Source organism: Myotis myotis, unplaced genomic scaffold (genome assembly GCF_014108235.1).
Source record: "Myotis myotis isolate mMyoMyo1 unplaced genomic scaffold, mMyoMyo1.p scaffold_m19_p_1, whole genome shotgun sequence".
In the NCBI taxonomy this organism is placed as follows: domain Eukaryota; kingdom Metazoa; phylum Chordata; class Mammalia; order Chiroptera; family Vespertilionidae; genus Myotis; species Myotis myotis.
In genome coordinates, this window is record NW_023416313.1 from 161,990,158 (window position 1) to 162,013,406 (window position 23,249).

At 39.8% G+C, this 23,249-nt stretch overlaps 1 protein-coding gene and 1 pseudogene across 1 annotated transcript in view; one reads left to right on the forward strand and one right to left on the reverse strand.

Moving 5' to 3' along the window:
• The window catches only part of WDR76 (WD repeat domain 76), a 30,320-nt gene extending 14,772 nt beyond the window's left edge, over positions 1 to 15,548 (forward strand). Inside the window, exons 8-13 of the mRNA XM_036299730.1 lie at positions 225 to 378; positions 4,353 to 4,511; positions 8,271 to 8,488; positions 9,884 to 10,036; positions 11,691 to 11,744; positions 15,202 to 15,548. Of these exons, the coding sequence (XP_036155623.1) occupies positions 225 to 378; positions 4,353 to 4,511; positions 8,271 to 8,488; positions 9,884 to 10,036; positions 11,691 to 11,744; positions 15,202 to 15,457 (994 nt within the window). The 3' untranslated portion in view covers positions 15,458 to 15,548. The remainder of the gene's footprint in view (positions 1 to 224; positions 379 to 4,352; positions 4,512 to 8,270; positions 8,489 to 9,883; positions 10,037 to 11,690; positions 11,745 to 15,201) is intronic.
• A 3,602-nt stretch (positions 15,549 to 19,150) lies between these two features.
• On the reverse strand, positions 19,151 to 22,735 carry LOC118675568 (annotated as a pseudogene).
• Between the last annotated feature and the right edge of the window lie 514 nt (positions 22,736 to 23,249).

The window sequence follows — 23,249 nt, forward strand, 5'->3', positions numbered from 1 at the left end:
GCAATATATATGAATGTATGTGTTTAACTGTAGCCTACTAGTGTTTTATAAGTGAAAAATAGTACCTCATTATTTACTTTGATTTCTTTGGTTGTCAGGAAGTTGAATATTTCCCCACATTTGTTTACTAATTGTGTTTTTTTTCTTTTTTGTGTCATCTTTTTACTTATTTTGTCAATTAAGAATGGTTTTATGTCTAAAATATAACTTTTTAATTTTCTCAGCTACAAAGCCAATTTAAGTGGCATGGTCATTAGTGAAGATACTGTTTGTAAAGTTACCAAAGGTTCAATATTCTCTATGGCTCTTCATCCATCAGAAATTAGAACTTTGGTGGCAGCTGGGGCCAGATCTGGGCAAGTTGGACTTTGGGATTTGGTAAGTTATTAATATTTTGAAGATGGAAAGTTTGACTAAAGTAAATAGTCTGCAAGAAAATAGTCTAGAACTATGTGTTTATAGATGTTACTTATTTATAGTTTTGTGCTTTGTGATTCCAAATTTTAGAAATCTGAGAAATTTAAATTTGCTTTATAGAACTTTAGCATTTTTAGCTTGACTATTGTTAGTCATCTGGGCATAAATTGACTGCCAAGAAATTTTATTATAACTTTAAATGTATACATGAAAAGATCGCACAAAGTCCTTATTTTTCTAATTATGTTTAAAATACAATTTCTCAGATTTATAGATACAGAGAACATTTCGACTGTTGCCAGATGGGAGGGGAATTGAGGGGATGGGTGACAAAGGTAAAGGGATTAAGAAGTAAAATTGGTTGTTACAGAATATCATGGGGATGTGAAGTACAGTATAGTAATGTTCCAATAACTACGTATGGTGTTAGATGGCTGTGAGATTTATCGGGATAATCAGTATGTTATGTAATGTCTAATCACTGGGGTGTATACATGAAACGAATATAACAATATATGTCAACTGTAATTGAAAAATAAAAATGATTTTGGTGTTGTGTCTAAGAAATCTTTGTCTAGGTCAAAATCTTGAAGATTTTCTCCTGTTCCCCCCATCCCTTCCGCAAACTTCTATAGTTTTAGCTTTCACGTTTAGTTTTCTGATCTATCTTGAGTTATTTTTTGTATGTGTGAGGTAAGGGCCCAAGTTTATCTTTTCTTTCTTTTCCTTTCTTTATTGATTAAGGTATTACATATATGTCCATATCCAAGTTTATCTTTTTGTATGTGAATATCCAGTTGTCCCAGTATTATTTGTTGAAAATACACTACTGCCGAAACCGGTTTGGCTCAGTGGATAGAGCGTCGGCCTGCGGACTGAGGGGTCCCAGGTTCGATTCCGGTCAGGGGCATGTACCTGGGTTGCGGGCACATCCCCAGTAGGAGATGTGCAGGAGGCAGCTGATTGATGTTTCTCTCTCATCGATGTTTCTAACTCTCTATCTCTCTCCCTTTCTCTCTGTAGAAAATTAATAAAATATATTAAAAAAAAAAAAAAAAGACACTACTTTCCCCATTGAATTGCCTTGACACTCCCTTGTTTTTCATTTTGTTTTATTGATTTGAGAGAAACATTGATTTGTTGTTCCACTTATTTATGCATTCATTGGTTGATCCTTCGCTTGATCTTAGCCAAAAGGCTGAGAAGTGATCACTGGTTGATTCTCAGATATGCCCTGACCAGGGGATGACCCTCAATCTTGGTGTGTCGGATGACACTCTAACCACCTGAGCTACACAGCCAGGGCTCCTAATTTTCTGTCAGTTTTGTAGTCTCACCTAGGATCAAAAGTTCAGCTAGCCTTTGTTCAGCCACCCATCCACCCACACATTGAGTATTTTGTGTGAGGTGTTATGCTAATACTCCCCCGCCAGTAGACGTTTGTGAGCAAAGACTGTCTCTGTCCACAAAGAGTTTAGAATTTAGTAGCAAAAGCAGGATTAATGAGATAATTATCAACTGTGTAATTTCATAGTCGGTAAGTGGATTATACACTGATTCATGTCATGAAGGAAAAGTAGTGTTTTGAAAACACATAACGGGGGACTGGCCTAATTTGCACGACCAGGGAAGGCGTCCCTGAGGAAGTGAGAACGGAGTTGAGATTTGAAAGCTAAGTAGTAGGAGTAAGCCCAGTAAAGGAACGGGGAAGAGTGTTCAGACCAGGGGAACAGCATGTCAAGGACCTTAACTTAAGCAGGCGGTGCTTACTTGATGCATTCCAGGGCCTGTGAGAATGCCTGTGTGGCTGGAGCATAGACAGGAAAGGGTGAACAAAGGTGATGAATGGGCTAGGAGGAAGCTGTAGAGGTGGGCAGAGGGCTGATGGCTGATGTATATCTTTATAATTTTTGTTAAGAATTTTGTTTTTATCCTAAAGGCAACTGGAAACCATTGAAGAGTTTTAGGCTGGGTGTTCCCTTTATTCCTTATGAAAAGTCCTTTAATGTTTTTGCCCCTTTATTTCCATTCTTACTGCCACCATGTTGGGCCAGGGCCCCATCTCCTCTTTTGGGATTACCATCTTCATCTTAACCGGTGCTTGTACTTCCAGCTTTCCTATACCAATCCAGTGTGCACAGATAGTCACAGGCTCAACGCTAACTGGTCCTGGACTCATTTAGGTTTAAAATAGTTGACTCACTCTTAACCTGGTGTATTTAGTTTAAAGTGGGGGATTGGAATTTTCTCATAAAATGAACAAAAGATAGTCAAATAAAAAAAACTACTTAAAACAATAAGGAAGAAATATAACTTAAAAACTGCTTACCAGGACAGAAACAAATTCTGTAGCCAAGATGATGGGGGGCACAGTGTGGTTTAGCTTCTACCTTGCCCTACCCTGAAAATCCATTCTGGTGAATTGACCAAATCTGAGATTTTCACCTATATTCTCAAAACTAGAGAGAAGCACACTGAGGGGATATTTAGATTTTTCCTCTTTTGAGTGAGGAATAAGGAGTGGCTGCTGGAGGAAAGTGGGGAAAAAAAGGGGGAGTGAGAAAAGTGACTAGTAGAGGTGTTTGTGATTGTAATTTTTCTCCTTTTTTAAAAAATTCTGTTTATTTTAAAATTTTAAATAAAAAAGAAAACAAAAATGGAGGAGTATTTTAGAGCAGACTCAACCAGATTTGGAGATGATAGCTGCTTTGATTCATAACATGATGCATGGCATAGAATATAACTTTTTTTTTTTTTTAAATATATTTTATTGATTTTTTACAGAGAGGAAGGGAGAGAGATAGAGAGTTAGAAACATCGATGAGAGAGAAACATCGATCAGCTGCCTCCTGCACATCCCCCACTGGGGAAGTGCCCACAACCCAGGTACATGCCCTTGACCGGAATCGAACCTGGGACCTTTCAGTCCGCAGGCCGACGCTCTATCCACTGAGCCAAACCGGTTCCGGCTAGAATATAACTTAGTCAAATCAGAAAGTGATGATTTACGAGTTGATGATCTAGTTGTGGAAAAGGCAATTCCCCCCTTTTATTGAATTTATTGGAGTAACATTGGTTAATCAAATTTTATAGGTTTTAGGTGTACAGTTCTGTAATACATCATCTGTATATTGTATTGTGTGTTCACCACACCAAGTCAAGTCTTCTTCCTTCACCATTTATCCCCCCCAATACCTTCTTCTGCCTCCCCCATGCCCATAACCCGGGCATATGCCCTGACGGGGAATAGAACTGTGACCTCCTGGTTCATAGGTCGATGCTCAACCACTGAGCCACATAGTCCAGGCTGTTCCACAGCTTTTTTATTCATTCATCTACTGAGGGACACTTTGGCTGCTTCCAAATCTTGGCTATTTTTGTACATAATAATATTAATGTGGAAATTAAAATTCATGCATTTTCATTGTGTACTTAGGGAGTAAAATATTTCTAAAACTCTTATTTTGTTCCAGGGCTAAATACCTTGCAAAAAGTATTCTGAGAATGCTATATGTACTCATATTATATAGCAGCATACTTAACGAAGCAAAGTGGTAACAGTATTGGTACTGTTTTTGGTAATAAGGAATAATACTGAGTGGATTTCTCATTTCCTGAGGATTTTATGAACTGAAATCATAATGAGCAGTAATTTTTTCTCTCTGTATAATGAAACAACTACCTAGTTGTAAAAAGCTAGAAACTTAACAATAAATGTGACTTATTGTTGAATTGAAAATTAGAGAAAAAAGTAGCTTAGTGACAGTATAAAGTTTCTAGTTCTGACTTTCTGAATGGGAGGTGGTGAGTGTAATGATAGACTAAGAAAAGATTGAATATAATACAGATACAAATAGTATAATGACATAATGACAGAAAATATTACTACTTTTCATTAGTTTTTGTTCTTCTTCCTTTCCCCAACCTTCTTCCAGACTCACCAACCAAAAGAAGATGGAGTTTATGTTTTTCAACCCCATAGTCAGCCGGTGAGCTGTCTTTACTTCTCACCTGCCAATCCAGCTCACATATTGTCACTGAGCTATGATGGCACATTACGCTGTGGGGATTTCTCCAAGGCTGTTTTCGAAGAGGTAAATGTTAATGTGTTTACATATTGTCTCAGGTGATATTCTGGATTCTTTATGAAATGACACATGAATCATTATTGCACCAGTTAGACTGGGTAAGGTAGTAGCGACTTTAGAACTATACTGCTCAAGTCCCAGACCATCTATTACAACCTGTGTGACCTTGGCAAGTTACTTAACCTGTTTGTGCCTCAGTTTCCTTCGTTGTAAAATAGGATCGTACCTTACAGAGTTGTTATGAGGATTAAATGCAGATGAGTTCGTGTACATAGAGTACTTAGAACAGAGTTGTGAAACCATACCACAATCTAATTTTAGAATATTTTCATCACCCCTAAAATAAACCCCTTGATCATTAGTAGGTATTCCCAATTTCCCCTCCCCCAGACCTAGACAGCCACTAATCTACTTTATGTCTCCATAGATTTACCTGTTTGGGACATTTCATATACATGGAGTCATACAGTTTGTACTTTTTTTGTGACTGGCTTCTTTTACTTAGCAAAATGTTTTCAAGGTTCATCCATGTTGTAGAATGTGTTGGTACTTAGTTCCTTTTTATGGCTGAATAATCTTCCATGGTATGGCTATGCCAGATTTTACTCATCCATTCGTTAGTTGACAAACAGGTGGGCTGTTCTCATTTTTTACTGTTGTGACTAACGCCACTACGGACATTAGTGTACGAGTTTTGTGTGGGCATAGGCTTTCCTTTTGAGTATATACCCAGGACTAGAATGCTGGGTCATACGGTAACTCTAGGTTCAAATTTTGAGGAACTGCCAAACTTTTTTCCGAATTGGCTTTACCATTTTACATATTTATCAGCAACCTGTGAAGGGTTCTAATGTCTCTGCATCCTTGCCAACACTTGTAATTGTTGGTGAGTATAGCCTTCCCAGTGAGTATGAGGTGGTATCTCATTGTGGTTTTGATTTTTGTTTCCCTGATGATTAATGATGCTAAGCATCTTTTTATCTGTTTATCTGGCCATTTGCATTTCCTTAGAGAAATGCCTATTTGGATCATTTATCTATCCTTTTAGTGTGTATTGAGTTTTATATAACAATTCTTCCACTTATTTTTTTTTTGTCAGGTTTACTGAGGTATAAGTTACATATAATAAAATGTAGGAGTACAGTTATGTAAGTTTTGGCAAATTGTATACACCTGTGTAACCACCACCACAGTCAAGATACAGAAAATTTCCATCACTCAAAAAAATTACCTCGTGACCCTTTGTAGTCAGTCCCCTCTTCCTTCCTGAAGTCCCTGGCAACCACTGATGTGATTACTGTCCCCATAATTTTGCCTATAACAGAATGTCAAGTCAATGGAATCATTCAGTATATAGCCTTTTGTGTTTGGTTTCTTTCACCCGCACAATGCCTTTTTTTTTTTATTGATTAAGGTATTACATATGTGTCCTTACTCCCCCATGGCCCTCCCACCCTCCTCTCATGCCCTCACCCCCCTGGTAGCACAGTGCTTTTAAGATTCATCCATAATGTTACATGTTAGTACTGTGTTCCTCATACTACTGTTTATTTTAATTTTATTTTTTTTCTCATACTACTGTTTAAACAGTCACCTTGTGTTAGGCATTAACTTGAGTGTGCTTTTATTACGCCTTATAATACCTCATGAAATAGCAGGTAATGTTATCCCCCATTTAACAATTGAAAAAACGGGTAAAGAGGCTCATTAGCTTGCTCAAGGACATAACTGGCAGAACTAGAATTTGCACTTGGGTCTGTCTGACTCCAAAGCCTCAGTCTACACTTTACCATTTTATTTTATTTATTTTTTAAAATATATTTTATTGATTTTTTACAGAGTGGAAGGGAGAGGGATAGAGAGTTAGAAACATCGATGAGAGAGAAACATCAATCAGCTGCCTCTTGCACACCCGCTACTGGGGATGTGCCCTTTACCGGAATCAAACCTGGGACCCTTCAGTCCACAGGCTGATGCTCTATCCACTGAGCCAAACCAGTTAGGGCTACACTCAACCATTTTAATATATCGACTGAATACTTTAAGTTTCATTTGTGTATAGTGGGCTTTTTTGGGTGTATGGTGGTTGGGATGCCTCTGGTATATTAATTTGTTAATCTCAGTTTATAATAATACTTATTAAAACCTAAAATCAGCAACAGTTCATGATTCAACAATAAGAACTGTGGTCATCCTCTCTTGAGCACTCACACATGCTACATTTATTTTTTATTTCTTCTTTTTTTTATTTTTTATTTTTATTTTTTAAATATATTTTATTGATTTTTTACAGAGAGGAAGGGAGAGAGATAGAGAGTTAGAAACATCGATGAGAGAGAAACATGGATCAGCTGCATCCTGCACATCTCCTACTGGGGATATGCCCGCAACCCAGGTACATGCCTTTGACCGGAATCGAACCTGGGACCTTTCAGTCTGCAGGCTGACGCTCTATCCACTGAGCCAAACCGGTTTTGGCTATTTTTTATTTCTTACTACAGGCCCGGTGCATGAAATTCATGCACTCCGGGGGGGTGGGGCGCGTCACTCAGCCCGGCCTGCACCCTCTTGCAGTCCAGGAGCCCTCGGACTGCGAGATTCCTGTGTTGAGCGTCTGTCCCCTGGTGGTCAGTGCGCATAATAGCGACTGATTGTTCCGCCATCGGGGCTAAATGCGAGAGGGTGCAGGCCAGGCCGAGGGACCCACCAGTGCACGATTGAGGCTGGGGAGGGATATGGGAGGTTGGCCAGCCAAGGAGGGACCATGAGAGGGCTACAGGGTGTCTCCAGCTCAGTCCCTATTGAAGGGTTGTTCTCATGCATGTGGGCGCATGCTTTCATGCTCTTTCCGCCAAATTCTCTGCCATCTGCATGATGCAACTGGAAACGTGATTCATTGGACCACATGACTTTTTTCCAATGCTCGACTGTCCAACCCTTGTGTTCCTGTGCGAATTGGAGATGTTTTATCTTGGTAGCTGCAGACAGCAAAGGTGTTTGAACAGGCCTTTGGCTTCTATATCTCATAAGATGCAGTATACGGCTAATTTGCCTACAAACGTCAGGTGGTCATAATAATCTGGCCACTCACGTTCAAATATATCCCACGTTCAAAAGGCTGTTAAATCGCGTTGTTTACCCATAATCTTCAGAAAAAAATCTCTTCTACTGTCGTGGTAAACAACTTGCTTCCTTATTTATAATGGTCTGGCCCTCTAGCAACTTAAGCGTGAAATTATAGCTAATTTGCCTACAAACGTCAGGGGGCCATAATAATCTGGCCACTCAGTGTATATCTTAGTGAAGTTATTAGGTATGAGCATTAAATATTTTGATGTATCTTCCTCAGCTGTCAAATTTTGTATCTCTACACTTCCATCAAGAGTAGGTGAGCATTCAGCCATATATCTTGGACTTTATTGGCAAAGTTACCTGGTATATTAAGGTATTTCAATTGGGTAGAATTCAGATTTAGTCCAGTTCCTAGTATATTTCACAGGGTAGATCTGCAACTGAGGTTTATTGGACTTAAGAGATTTGGGATGTAGCCATGATATGGGTGGACCTGCCATTTTCTCACAACTGATCTGTGCCTTAGTTTCTGATCGGGGCAATCCTTTTGTCCTGTCCTTCCTGTGGGGAGGGTGGAGGATAAATGAGGTTAGTTGGGTAAAGTGTTTCATAACTTTTTAAATCAAAGAATTTTTGCATTGAATTTCTTTAAAAGAAGAGTTATATAAAGTTGATTGCTACTTATATCCTTAGGTGTATAGAAACGAGGGAAGTAGCTTTTCCTCCTTTGACTTCTTGGCAGAAGAAGCCTCCACTTTGATAGTAGGACACTGGGATGGAAGAATGTCATTGGTGGATAGACGGACACCTGGAACTTCTCATGAGAAACTGATCACTTCTTCTTTGAGCAAAATAAGAACTGTTCATGTCCACCCAGTGCATAGACAGTATTTCATAACTGCAGGATTGAGGTATGTTCTTCATAAAATTTTATGATTTAGGCCCTTTATTTTAATCCTCACATGAGAACATGCTTTTATTGATTTTAGAAAGAGAGGAAGAGAAAGAGAAAGGGAAATATTGATGTGAGAGTGAAATATTGATCCATTGCTTCCTGCACGCACCCCGACAGGGATTGAACCTGCAACCTGGCTATGTGCCCTGACTGGGAATCAAACTGGCAACCTTTCAGTGCACAGGACGGTGCTCAACCAACTGAGTCACACAGGCCAGGACTATGATATAGATATTTTTATTTTTTTGATTGTTAATCCTCACCTGAGGATATATTTTTCTATTGATTTTTAGGGAGAGTGGAAGAGAGAGGGAAAGATGGAGAGAAACATCGATGTGAGAGAAACACATCAATTGGTTGCCTCCTGCATGAGCCTTGACCAGTGCCTGGGCTGGGGAGGAGCCTGCAACCAAGGTACATGCCCTTGACCGGAATTGAACCGGGGACATTTTGGTTCACAGGCCGATGCTCTATCCACTGAGCCAAACCAGCTAGGGCTATGATATAGGTCTTTTAATGTGAGGGATAATGTTTCAGTTTGGTTGTTAAAAATATCTGACTTTTGTGATACAGCTGAATAAATTTTTTTTCTACACAGTATTTTTGAGTGTGATTAAAAAAAATCTTTTGGATTTAATTAATAGTTAAAGTATTGAAACAAGCACACATTTTTGTTTTCCCTAGCATCAAATGCATTTACTTTTAGTCTTTTGAGAAGAAAACTTGTAAAAAAAAAAAAAAAAGTTATGTGACCTTATAACTTGTTGGTCTGTGTTAATTTTTTTTCTTGGAGATATTGGAAAACCACCTAGACCAGTGATTCTCAACCTTCCTAATGCTGCGACCCTTTAATACAGTTCCTCATGTTGTGGTGACCTCCAACCATAAAATTATTTTCGTTGCTACTTCATAACTGTAATTTTGCTACTGTTATGAATCGTAATGTCAATATCTGATATGCAGGATGTATTTTCATTGTTACAAATTGAACATAATTAAATCATAGTGATTAATCACAAAAACAATATGTAATTATATATGTGTTTTCCTATGGTCTTAGGCGACCCCTGTGAAAGGTTTGTTCCACCCCCAAAGGGGTCGCGACCCACAGGTTGAGAACCGCTGAACTAGACTCTTATCTCCATACCCATTGGTTACATTGTTATGCTATTGGAATTTTTGTAATATTTTAAATCTTTACTAGTGTTTGTAAAATTAATGCAGAAGATTAGAGGGTTCTGTCTTAACTGTTCTCGAATGTGGTGAGTGTTTGTCTAATTATGATTAGCACTGTCCTAGAGGCTTATTACATGTGCTGTGGTAACACCAAGACTTATTCCTCCCGTTACAGAGATGTTCATATTTACGATGCAAGGCACCTGAATCCCAAGAGAAGCCAGCCTTTGACTTCTTTGTCTGAACACACAAGGAGCATCGCTTCTGCTTATTTTTCACCTCTGACTGGTCACAGAGTAGTAACCACATGTGCGGATTGTAAGCTGAGGTAAAGTGGCAAGACAGAAATATGTTAAGGAATCTAAAGTGTCTGTAGCTACTGTGTCAATAAATCAGTAGCTTTGTTTACTGCTGCTCCTTGTTCAATCACGTGTTATTGTTTATAGTTACATCTAGATTCCTGAAGATCAATGACCTGTATTTGATGGCTCTTTAGGGTTTTTTTTTCTCTTTAGTTTTTGTGCCTGGAAATTTCCTTGAGATTGACAAGGAAGGTCTGTAGCTACCCCTGGGGAATAGATGCTGGGCTTCCCTTTCAGCACTGAATAGTCCTGGATATTGCAGTGAAAGCAGGCTTGTGATATCTTGAAAGGGAAGTAATGTTAGCACAGGGAGAAGCTCTGACTTCGGTGACAGTAGGTTCTATTCTACAAGTGAAGTGCTGAATGGAAGTTGCGGAGTCCCAGGCCATGGACAGGCAGAAAAGATCCCAAAAATTGGGCTTCTGTACGAGCTAGTAGACACAGTTTTATGGTTTCAGCTTTGGTACCTTTCTATAGTGACTTCCTAAAAATAGACTAAGAAATGTAATATAAACCAGTTGAACCCAAAATAAAAAATAATGCCAATAAAAAGATGTGGAGAATAATGCAACCACAAAGGAAAATGATTTTGTTTTCTTCTTAAGTCCCTGATTTTGCTTAACATTGCAAGCGTTTCTCAGTTTATGAGAGTTTTACCTTAAGCGATTTTGGAATTCATTCATTATCTATTCACTAAGGATCTGTTGAATGTAAACTGTGAACCAGGCTCTAGAAAGCCACCTAATTTCTGACCCATCTGTTGGGAAGAGCTTGGTCTGCAGTGTGTAGCAGGTACCCACTTAATTTCTAGCGAAGTCCGTGAGCTTTACCAGGTGGTACATCAAGAGACTGAGTCACCAGGCTGTGGCAGTTCAGTGTTTCCGTTCCACCCACACAGTATCCTTTGTCTCAGCAGCTGCCGTTTATCCCATTCCTGTACATTTGTGCTGCAGAGTTTACTCTTGTTACATTAGCTGTTAGGGATTTGGATTTCTAGTAATCTAATCAGGCAGTAAGCTCTAGTGCCAAGAAACTGCACTGGAATAGCGAGGTACAAAAAGAAGGGGAAGGTGGTGGCGATATGGTTTGTTTCTTTCTGCCAGGTTACCTGGTGGAGGCTTCTGGACTCCTCCAGCTGCCCCACAAGGACGCCTCCCCTTGGTTGGGTCTTGGTCTTGCCTGCACCTGGAAATGACACTTACCAGGCCCTCAGCTGATGAGTCTCGTAGGGAAATTGCTCTTGATGCATGCATGTGCTTTTCGATTATTTGTGCATTTTTAGACCACATCCCTGTGTATGACCTACTAGTATATTACTGTGAATCTGAATGTAGTTTTATAATCCAGATTATTACTTTAGAATGTACATTTTAAGTTTGGCGTAATAGTGTTTAAATTATTTTACAAATACATAATAAGCTCTAAATTTTACCATATTCCTTGTAAGTTTCGTTAAACTATATTAGCTGAGGTTTATTAGATACTGATTCTATATATTTTAAAATAATCACTTCATGTCATGAACCAATGAAAAGGTTATTAAACAACACTGATGTTATTTCAGAAAAATTTGCAAGAAATAATGAAGAGTGTTATTTATTCTTATTCTTTATTTTACAGAGTCTTTGACAGTAGCTGCATATCCTCTCAGATTCCTCTCCTCACCACCATCAGGTAGGTTTCCTGATGCCAAATAAGGCAGAACCTGGATTACCAAGAGCTATTTGTTGGAATACATACATTAGACACCTGATTGTCAAAGAGATGTAATAGATCTGATTTTTGTGTTATAGTTTGTCAGTGTCCCAGGTGGTTAGTTCCTCTCCTATCCAGAAGGGCTCTTGCTTCCAGGTTCCCTGTATTTATAAAGTGGTTCAGCCTCTTTTAGTCAGAAGCTGGGTGGTTATTTTTGGTTAAGGTGAGTGACTTTATTCCAACATGCATTATTCATGTCATAGTATTAAAGAAGACTGTGACTACTCCTGTTGATGAGGCTAGCGGAAGCTCTGTTTGGGCATATTTCTTCTGGACTTCGAGTGCTTCCCCATCCTCTCACTTTATTTATTTTGTTACCCTCTTTTTGCATCTGCTACTTTTAATGTATGTATTCTACACCAAACTGTACTCCATGCCTTTTTCCTAGACATCCTGATATCAGTATTTATGACGTTGGGGACAGGGTGAGCAATATATGTTGATTGTTGCTTCATGAATTTTATAGTCTATAGAGGCTATATTTAAGTATACTTGTTTTCTTTTTCACAAATTTCTTAACTTTCTTTTTCAAACTTTATTTTAGTTTATTAGTTTCTAAATGTATTTTTAAAACGTTTATCCAGGGTGATGATTCTGGTGTAGGTATTAATTCTTATTACAAGTTAAAAGCATTGAGTCGCCGTGGGAAATGTGATTCTCTGTAGTCCAAACTTCTTTAATAAGAAAGGGGTTTTAAAGTTTGATGTAGTCCTATTTGTCTGTTTTTGCTTGTGTTGTCTGTGATTTTGGTGTCATAGCCAAGAAATCATTGCCAAATGCAATGCCTGAAGCTTTTCCCCGATGTTTTCTTCTAGGTGTTTTATAGTTTATGGTGTTACGTTTAGATCTTTAATCCATTTTGAGTTAATTTTGACTGTCTAACTTCATCCTTTTGCATGTAGATATCCAGTATTCCCAGCACCATTTGTTGAAGAGACTGTCCTTCCCTCATTGTGTGGTCTTAGCACTCTTGATCATTTGACCTCATACATGAGGGTTTATTTCTGAGCTACCTATTCTTTTCCATTGGCTTGTACTTCTGCCAGCCTCACACTGTCTTGATTACTGTTGCTTCTTAGTATGTTTTGAAATCAGTAAGTTTGAGGCCACCAACTTTGTTCTTCTTTTTAGATTGTTTTGGCTATTCATGATCCCTTGAGATTCCATATTAATATCAGAATTTTTGGTTTTTCTTTCTGCAGATTGGGCTTTTGATAGAGATTGGTCATTGTTAGTGTATAGAAGAAATACAACTGATTTTTGTGTGTTGATTTTGTATCCTGCAACTTTGTTTTAACAGGGTTTTCTTTTGTGTGTGTAATCTCTAAGATCTCTCTATATGAAAGCCTAAGCGACTGTTTGACTGGTAGCTATGATGCACACTGACCACCAGGGGGCAGACCCTCAACACACAGGCATGGAAACATGGAACAAACTGATGAATCTCAGAGGGAAGGGGGGAGGGTGGGAGGAGATTAACCAAAGATCTTATATGCATACTAGAGGCCCGGTGCACAGATTTGTTGATTTTTTGTTGTTGTTGTTGTTTATTTTTTTGATGAGTCATTCTGACAGGTGTGAGGTGATATCTATCTCATTATGGTTTTAATTTGCATTTCTCTGGTGATTAATGACTTTGAGCATTTTTCCATGTGTCTCTTGGCCATTTGTGTGTCCCCTTTGGAGAAATGTCTATTCAGGTCTTCTGCCCATTTTTCAATTGGATTGTTTGTCTTCTTTTAGTTGAGCGGGCTTTTCTTTTTACCCCCTACTCCAGCCACTTGGGAGGTGCTTGATAACTGTTTTAATCCCCTTACTAGTTGTCGGTCTATTTAAATTTTTTTAATTTCTTCATGATTCAGTTTTGGTAAGTTGTGTGTTTCTGGGAATTTATCCATTTCTTCTAGGTTATCCAATTTGTTGGCATAAAATTGCTCATAGTATTCTTTTATAGTCCTTTTTATCTCTGTGACATCATTTGTAATGTTCCTCTTTCATTTCTGGTTTTTATTTATTTGCATTTTTTCTTAATCTAGCTAAAGTTTTCTCAAGTTTGTTGATCTTTTTGAAAAGCCAACTCTTAGTTTTTTATATTGTTTTTCTGTTCTCTATTTTATTTATTTCTGTTCTAATCTTTATGATTTCTTTCCTTTTGCTAAGTTTCGGTTTAGTTTATTCTTTTTTTCTTGGAGGTGTAGTAAGGTTTTTTCCTTATTCTTCCTTCTTTGTTCCTTGAGGTGGAGTTAGGTTGTTGATTTTGAGATCTTTTTAATGTAAGGGCTTACTGCTATTAATTTTCTATTAGTATTGCTTTCACAGTATCCCAGAAATTTTGGTATGTTGTATTTTCATTTTCTTACAGACATTTTTTGATATCCTTTTTTCTTTGAGCCTCAAATTTTTTACTTTAGAGATGTATGGAATATAAATTGATTTGGGGGTTTGTTATCAGGGAAATACAAATATGGAAATAGCAGCTCTTATTAAAACAGTGATAACCAGATTACATATTTCTTATTTCTTTCTTTTTAAAAAAATATATTTTATTGATTTTATAGAGAGGAAGGGGGAGAGATAGAGAGTTAGAAACATCAATGAGAGAGAAACATTGATCAGCTGCCTCCTGAACACCTCCTACTGGGGATGTGCCCACAACCAAGGTACATGCCCTTGACCGGAATCGAACCTGGGACCCTTCAGTCGGTAGGCTGACGCTCTATCCACTGAGCAAACCGGTTACGGCCATATTTCTTATTTCTAGAGCTTCTTCTATTTGTATGTATTAAAAAAAGGAGGAAAGTCTGTTGAGCTAGGAAATAATGAACAAAAAAATGCCATTTCAATAGACATTCAGTGACCATCCACTGAGAACAAACCACCATACTCAGCATTGACAATCAGAAACACAGAAGACATTGTATCCTGAGTTTAAGTCTTATAAGAAGGATGAGACTAGGTTGATGGTAACTCAGTAACTTAAAGAGAAGAAACTTGGCATAGCCCTAGCCAGTTTGGCTCAGTGGATAGAGCGTCCGTCTGCGGGCTGAAGGGTCCCGGGTTCGATTCTGGTCAAGGGCACATGGCCAGGTTGCGGGCTTGGTCCCCAGTAGGGGGCATGCAGGAGGCAACCAATCAATGATTCTCTCTCATCATTGATGTTTCTATCCGTGTCTTCCTCTCCCTTCGTTTTTGAAATTAATAAAAATATATTTTAAAAATCTGTGGGATGAAGTTATACCTCCTATTAAAAAAAAAAATAGAAAGAAACTTGGCAGAGAAAACCAGCATTTAGGAGCAATGCCATCTTTACTCTTAGCCTGTTGCTACCCTGAGTTATTTAACACTTACTATCTTTTCCAAATTTTTTTCCCACTAGGCACAACACCAATACTGGGCGATGGCTGACCAGGTTCCGAGCTGTGTGGGACCCTAAACAAGAAGACTGTATCATCGTGGGCAGCATGGCCTATCCACGGCAGGTGGAAATCTTCCACGAGACAGGAAAACGGGTGCATTCTTTTCTCGGTGGAGAATGCCTAGTTTCTGTGTGCTCCATCAATGCTATGCATCCGACTCGGTATATTTTGGCCGGAGGTAATTCCAGTGGAAAGATACATGTTTTTATGAATTAAGAAAGTTGCCGGGTTTTTGCTTTAGCAATATTAATTTGTTCAAATTAATTAGTGTCTATTTAGCAAAAATAAATTGCTTTATTAATAGGAACCATGAGCAGGATGTACTTTTGGTGAAGGAGAAACCTTGGTTATTTCTACGGGTCGGGGAAGAAATTCGAGGGAGGCTGTGATGCCTTCAGCACTTTAATCAGGCAGTATGCTGAGAAGCTGTGACATTAACAGTTATAAAGCTTTGAATGATTAGTATTAAAAACTTTTGTGGTCTAATAATATGGTTTTAAAAAAATTCATTGGGGTGACATTGGTTCATACTAACATTATGTAAGTTTCAGGCATACATTTTTATACTACTGCATCTGTGTGTACTCTATTGTGTGCCCACCATCGGAAATCTCGTCTCCTTCTGTCACCATATATTTTACCCCCTTTACTTTCTTTGTCCTTCCCCAGCCCCTCTTCTCTGTATATATGAGGCTTTTTGTTTGTTTATTGCCTTTTTATTTCATGTTATTTTAAATATATATCTTTATTGATTTCAGAGAGGAAGGGAGAGGGAGAGAGGACAGAAACATCCATGATGAGAGAGAATCATTGATTGGCTGCTTCCTGCACGCCCCCTACCTGGAATCAAGCCCACACCCTGGGCATGTGCCCTTGACCAGAATCGAACCCAGGACCCTTCAGTCCGCAGGCCGACACTCTGTCCACTGAGCCAAACCAGCTGGGGCTGTTTATTGCCTTTTTTTAAAAAAAAAATCCTCACTGAGGACATGCTTCGAGGAAGAGAGAGAGAGAAACATAGATGTGAGAGAGAAATATTGATTGGCTACCCTCTGCTGGCACTCCAACTGGGGATCAAATCTGCAACCGAGGTATGTGTCCTGATTGGGAATCGAACCGGCAACCCTTTGGTGCACAGATGACACTCAACCAACTGAGCCACTCCAGCCAGGCTGTTTGTTGCTTTTGGTTTTAATATCCCACATATGACTTATTTCACTTAGCATGATACTCTCGAGACCATCCATGTTGTTGCAAATAGCAATATCACATGTTTTTTTTTTTTGTTTTTAGATTTTTTTATTTATTGAATTTTAGAGAGAGAGGGAAGGAGAGAGGGAGAGAGAGAGAAACATTGATTTGTTGTTCCACTTCTTTATGAACTCACTGGTTGTTTCTTGTATGTGCCCTGACCAGGGATCGAACCTCTAACCTTGGCATATCAGGACAATGCTGCAATCAACTGAGCTACCCAGTCAGGGCCGCAATATCTCATGTTTTTTATGGCTGAGCAATATTCCACAGTACTTATGCCATATTTTCTTTCTCCAGTCATCTGTTGAAGGACACTTAGGTTGTTCCATGCCTTGGCTATTGTGAATAATGCTGCAGGGATCATATATCCTTACAAATAATTGTTTTAAAAATTTTGGGATAGATACCAGAAGAGGGATTGCTGGGTCTTATGGTAGCTCTATTCTTAATTTTTTTGAGGCATTGCCATACTGTTTTGCATAGTAGCTACACCAATTTACATACCCTTTGTGTGTGAGGGTTCCCTTTTCATGTTTTTTCCAATACTGCTAGTTCTTGTCTTATTGATAATAGCCATTCTAACAGGTGTGAGGTCGTATTTCATTGTGGTTTGGATTTACATTTCTCGTATAACTAAGGATGTTGAGCATCTTTTCATATATCTGTTGGCCATGTCTTCCTTAGAAAATTGCCTATTCAAGGAATTTTCCTCTGCCCATTTTTAAAAAAAATCCTCACTTGAGGATATGTTTTACTGATTTTTAGAGAGGAGGAGAGAGAGAGCAAGAAACATCCATGTGAGAGAGAAACATTGATCGGTTGCCTCCCGAATATGTCATGGCTGGGGATAAAACCCACAACCTCGGTGTGTGCCTGACCAGGAATCAAGCCCATAACCTTTTGGTGTATGGGAGAACCCTCCAGCCAACTGAGCCACACGACCAGGGCCTCTGCCCATTTTGTAATTGGATTTTTTATATTTTGATGTTGAGTTGTATGAGTTCTTTGCATATTTTGGATATTAGCTCTTTATCAGAGTTATTGTTTGTAAATATGTTCTACTATTTGGTTGGTCACCTTTTTGTTTTGTTGATGCAAAAGCTTTAGTCCTGTTCTTTTTTCTTTTACTGCCCTTGCCTTTGGAGGCAAGCTCACAAAAGCACCTCTGAGACCAATGTCTATAAGTTTAGTGTCTGTTTTCTTCTATGTATTTTATTGCTTCAGGTCTTATATTCAAGTTTTTAAGCTGTTTTGAGTTAAATTTTGTGAATGGTATCAGATAGCAGTCTAGTTTTATTCTTTTGCATGTGGCTTTCCAGTTTTCTTCATACTATTTATTGAAGAAACTTTTCTTTCGCCATTGTGTGTTTTTGGCTCTTGTCATGTATGTGTGTGTTTATTTGTGGGCTCTAAATTCTGTTTTATTGGTCTGTGTATCTGTTTTTCTGCCAGTACCATACTATTTTGATTATTATAACTTTGTAGCCTAGTTTGAAGTCAGGGTATGATACCTCCAGCTTTGTTCTTTGTTTTCAGGATTGCTTTAGCTATTTGGGATCTTTTGTGGTTGTAATTTTCTTCTTTTGTGTTGTCATTGCCTGGTTTTGGTATCAGGGTAATGGTGGCCTTATAAAATGAGTTAGGAGTATTCCCTGTCTTTAATTTTCTTGGGAATAGGTTGAGAAGAATTGGTGTTAAATATTTGATTGTTTGTTAGAATTCACAAGTGAAGCTGTCTTGAACTGGACTTTTGTTTGTTGGGAAGTGTTTGATTACTGTTTCAGTTTCCTTGCTGGTGATTGACCTGTTTAGGTTTTTCAGTTCTTCATGACTAAGTCTAGGAAGGATGTATATTTCTGAGAATTTGTTTCTTGTGAGTTATTAAATTTAGTGGTGGTATAGTATTCTTGTATAATTTTTTTGTATTTCTGTGGTGTCCATTGTAACTACTCTTTCATATCTGATTTTATTTATTTGAATCTTCTCTTTTTTTTTTCCTTAGTGAGTATACCCAGAGGGTTTTTCAATTTTATCTTTACAAAGAACTGGCTCTTAGTTTCATTAATTTTTTCTATTGTCTTTTTGTACTCTATTTTATTTATTTACACACTGATTTTTTTTGAGGCGGGGGTACATTTTTATTTCAAAAGCATAGATATCCAGGTTGTGGCAGAATCAGGAAGGACATGTGTAAAATACCTTACAATATGTTAGATTCCCAAAGGGAACCAAAAAGTAGAGTAAAATTAACACTTCCATTATAGGAAATATATAAAAAATAATATACAATTTAAAGAGGTGACACTGGTTTCCTAAGATAGACCTCTTTACAACCAGAGTCCACAGGTCCAGGCTGCAGAGTGGCAGCAGGAAACAGACCCTCCCCCCTGGTCCTGGGCGACCCGGTAATAAGATCAGCGCACAAAGCCGCTCTGGCCTCTGAGATAGATACCACACGCCGCCTCAAATAACTAGAGGTCTGGGAATAGTAAACAAGAGAGTGATGTGTGTGGGGGGGCGGGGGGCGAGAGGGGATTTAAGATGCACATGGGACAGGCCATAGAAAGTATGCCAAGTTATATTTGGTACATAATTGTTTGTGTTCACTCATTATCCAAACAAAGGGTGTGCTGTCAGATGGGCCTTGCCGAAGCCTCAGTGTGGCTTAATGCTGATGGCCACCACATCGCTGGCTCTTCCTGTAAGTCGTACTACCCTGACCTCCTCCGCTTCCGCTGCCACACCACTGCCTCGGTTCCCTTGGTTGCGGTTTATGGGGCCCCCAGAGCCATACTGCTGCTGTTGATAGGCTTTTCTGGGCAGAGCCACCTTGATTGTACACTTGCTTCTGAAGGTGTAGAATAGCAGTTCTCAACCTGTGGGTCACGACCCCTTTGGGTGTCGAACGACCCTTTCACAGGGGTCGCCTAAGACCATCGGAAAACACATATATAATTACATGTTGTTTTTGTGATTAATCACTATGCTCTAATTATGTTCAATTTGTAACAATGAAAATACATCCTGCATATCAGATATTGACATTACGATTCATAACAATAGCAAAATTACAGTTACGAAGTAACAACGAAAATAATTTTATGGTTGGGCGTCACCACAACATGAGGAACTGTATTAAAGGGTCGGGCTTTAGGACGGTTGAGAACCACTGGTGTAGAACTTTTTCTCCAGAACCTTCTTCACAGGGCTTCCTCTTCTTTAAAGGTGATAAAAACAAAGCCTTGTCTTTTGTTTGACTTTGGATCCATTGGATGATCAATGGCCTTGATCTCCCCAAACTCGCCTCAGAACTCTGATTTTCTTCTCAGTGGCTTCAGGACAAACCCCCACAAAAAAGTTCTTTATAGGCTCCTTCATGGCCAGGGCCTTTTTGGGGTCAGTGACGCAGCCATCAAGCCTGTGCTCCTTCTGGTCCAGGACCTTCACACTGGCTGCATCTTTGAAGAGAAGAGACCCAGACCCTCTTGACCGGCTAGTGTTGGGATCCATTTTTATTGTACAGTCTCCAAATTTGGTAAAAGAATCCTTTAGGTCCATTTTTCTGGTATTCCAGCTCACGTGACCAATGAACATTTTCCCTGCACCCTCCTCTTCCTTGCTGGGGTTGGTTTTGTTGTTGGAGGGGGCACATCCACCACCACTCTGCCACCTGACCTTGTGCTTCTTCCAGTCCCATCGCTGGTGCTTCTTCCCGCCCAGCTAGCGGTACTGCAGGTCTCCCATCTCAGCCTGCGAGACCTGCTGTCATCGGCTTTGGTGTGGCAGCGCTGAGCAGGAGGGGTTGCGGCTGGGGAGTGGGCAGAGTGGAAGGGCTCATCACTGTGCCCTTGCACCCCCAGCCCCTCACTTCAGGGAGGCCTGCTTCCCACCCTCCCGTCTGCCTGGCAGTATGACCTGCTGCCTCAGTGCCTCATCGACCCCACACGCTGAGTGAGGCCCTGATGCGTGAGACCCGCCTCCTTGGCCACAGTGGAGTTGGCTTGTCCCAGAGGAGCACAGGGCATGGGGCGCCACCTCGGGCGATTAATACTGTATGAGGACTTATAGCCATTTTATCTTTTGTTTGTATCTCCATAGTTTCTCTTCCCTTGTGATTTTGTCCGCTCTTTTAATTTGGCATTTTTCTATAGGCCCTCCAAATAATCCTTACTTTGCTGGTGTGGTGTTGGTAAATTCTCTGTTTTTGTTTATCTGGGAAAGCCTTTATTTCTCCTTCATATCTAAAGGATAACTTTTCTGGATATATTATCCTTGGCTGATGTTCCCTCTCTTTCAGTATTTTCTTAACACTAGATTGCCCAAGGAAGTCATTTTGACTGCTTTTTAATTTCAATTAGAAAAACAATTATGTATATAAGGACACAATGTCTTAGAATTTTGTGACTTTTTGTACAACATATAAATGCGTTTATTAATAATTGTAGTTACCTCCCCCTCCTTCATTTCCGGTATATATATATGTGTTATACCTATATTGCCCAAAAGCAGTCATTTTGACTGCTTGGGAAATTTTAAATAATCAAATGACTCTTATTATTGAATTGAGTAAATTTCTTATATGACCAGTTCGGCTCTGTATTGAAATAACAGTTTTCGTTTTTTTTCGATTACCGTCACATGATAACATACAAGTACATGATAAATTGTCGATACTTGATAAGTTGCAGTTGCTCAATAAGCTAAACTAGTACTTGTTATTCGAATCTTTATGCAGTGATACTTGTTCTAATAAGTTGTTTATTTTATTTCTTTTGGGCCCTAAATTCATGAAAGAAATGTCGAATAGAAGTGAGTTATTGGAAAAGCTAAGGAACATAAGTGAAGAGTGCTCCGATATTATTCTTTCACAATGCAGTCATTTTGACTGCTTTTGGGCAATATAGGTATATACTAAGTTTCAGTCTTTCTAGTGTTAATTTCCTTCCACTCCTGTCCTGTAATGTTTCTACTGATTATAATCTGATTATAATCCAACTAGAGGCCTGGTGCATGAAATTCCTACATGGGGGACAGGGTCCCCTCAGCCTAGCCTGCACCCTCTCCAATCCGGGATCCCTCTCACAATCCGGGACCCCTGGCTCCTAACTGCTTGCCTTCCTGATCACCCCTAACTCCCCCCTCTGCCAGCCTGATCACCCATAACCACCTCTGCCTGCCAGCCCGATTGCCCCTAACTGCCCCCCCTGCCAGCCTGGTCGCCCCCGACTGCGCCCCCTCTGCTGGCTTGGTCACCCCTAACTGCCCCCCCTGCCGGCCTGGTCACCCCTTACTGCCTCCCCACCAGCCTGGTTGCCCCCAAATGCCCCCGCCCGCCAGCCTGGTCACCCCCAACTGCCCCCCACGCCAGCCTGGTCGCCCCCAACTGCCCCCCACGCCAGCCTGGTCGCCCCCAACTGTCCCCCTCTGCCAATCTGGTTGTCCCTAACTGCCCCCCCTCTGCCGCCGCTGGCCTGGTCACCCCCAATCCCCCCCCTGCGAACCTGGTCACCCCACGCAGCCTGCTGTTCGGTCGTTACTGTGACGGTGTCCTGGACAATTTGCATATTCCTCTAATATTAGTGTAGATGGGGTTTCTATTGTAGGTTACAGTCTTTTTCTCTGGCTGCCTTGAGAATTCTTTCTTTGTCATTGATTTTTTTAAAAAAAATGTTTTTATTGATTTTTAGAGAGGAAGAGAGAGGGATAGAGAGAGAGAAATACCGATGAGAGAAGAACATCATTGATCGGCTGCCTCCTGCACACCCCTCTACTGCGGATTGAGCCCACAGCCTGGGCATGTGTCCTGACCGGGGATCAAACCAACGACCTCTTGGTTCCTGGGTCGGCACTCCACTGTCGAGCCACACTGGCCCGCTATCATTGATTTTTGACAGTTTGAATAAAATGTGTTTTTGGAGAAGGTCTTTTTGCCTTGATATAATTAGGTGTTCTGGTAACTTCTGTTTTAAAATCCAGTTCTTTCCATAGGTTTGAATCCATTTGTTTGAATAAGCTTTCTGTTTCCTTTTACCTCTCTTCTCCTCTGATATACTTATTATCCTTATATTGCACTTTTTTATGTAGTCAGATAGTTTTTATAGAGTTCTTTTCATTTCTCTTAACTCTTAGTTTTCCCTCTTCCTCCTGAGTCGTTTGCACGGTTTCTACCCCAAGCTTGCTAATTCTCTCTTCCATCTGGCGGGCTCCGTCTTCAGTGCTCTCTGGTGCACTCCTCGTCATGTTTATTGAGTTCTTCAGCTCCAGAATTTATGTTTGGTTCTTTTCCAGTTTCAATCTCTTTGATAAAGTATTCCTTTGTTTATTAATTTTATTTCTGAATTCATGAGCTCCCTTTCCGAGTTTTCTTATAGATCATTGAGTTTCTTCATCATTGCAATATTGGATTATCTGTCATTTAAATCACTGTTTTCCATGACTTTGAATTTGCTTTTTGGAGACTGTTCATTTTCTTTGTGTGCTCCCAGGTTAAACTGTGCCTGATGGGTTGTTTCTGTGCAGCACATTGAGGTATAAACTCTTTTCTTGTTTAGATGCTGTTTTGCTTTTAACAATTCAGCAGGTTGGTAGGTAGGGTACTTTCTTTTCTCTATACTCTTGGGGCAGCTCAGCTTTCTTCACCAGGTTCTTCGGGGGAGTGTGGGGCAGGGGGGCATTTTCAATCTTGTGGCTCAGCCATCCTGCCAGTAATGGCTGTCTTTAGGTTCTGCTGTGCTGTTTAAAGCTTCCCTGCTTT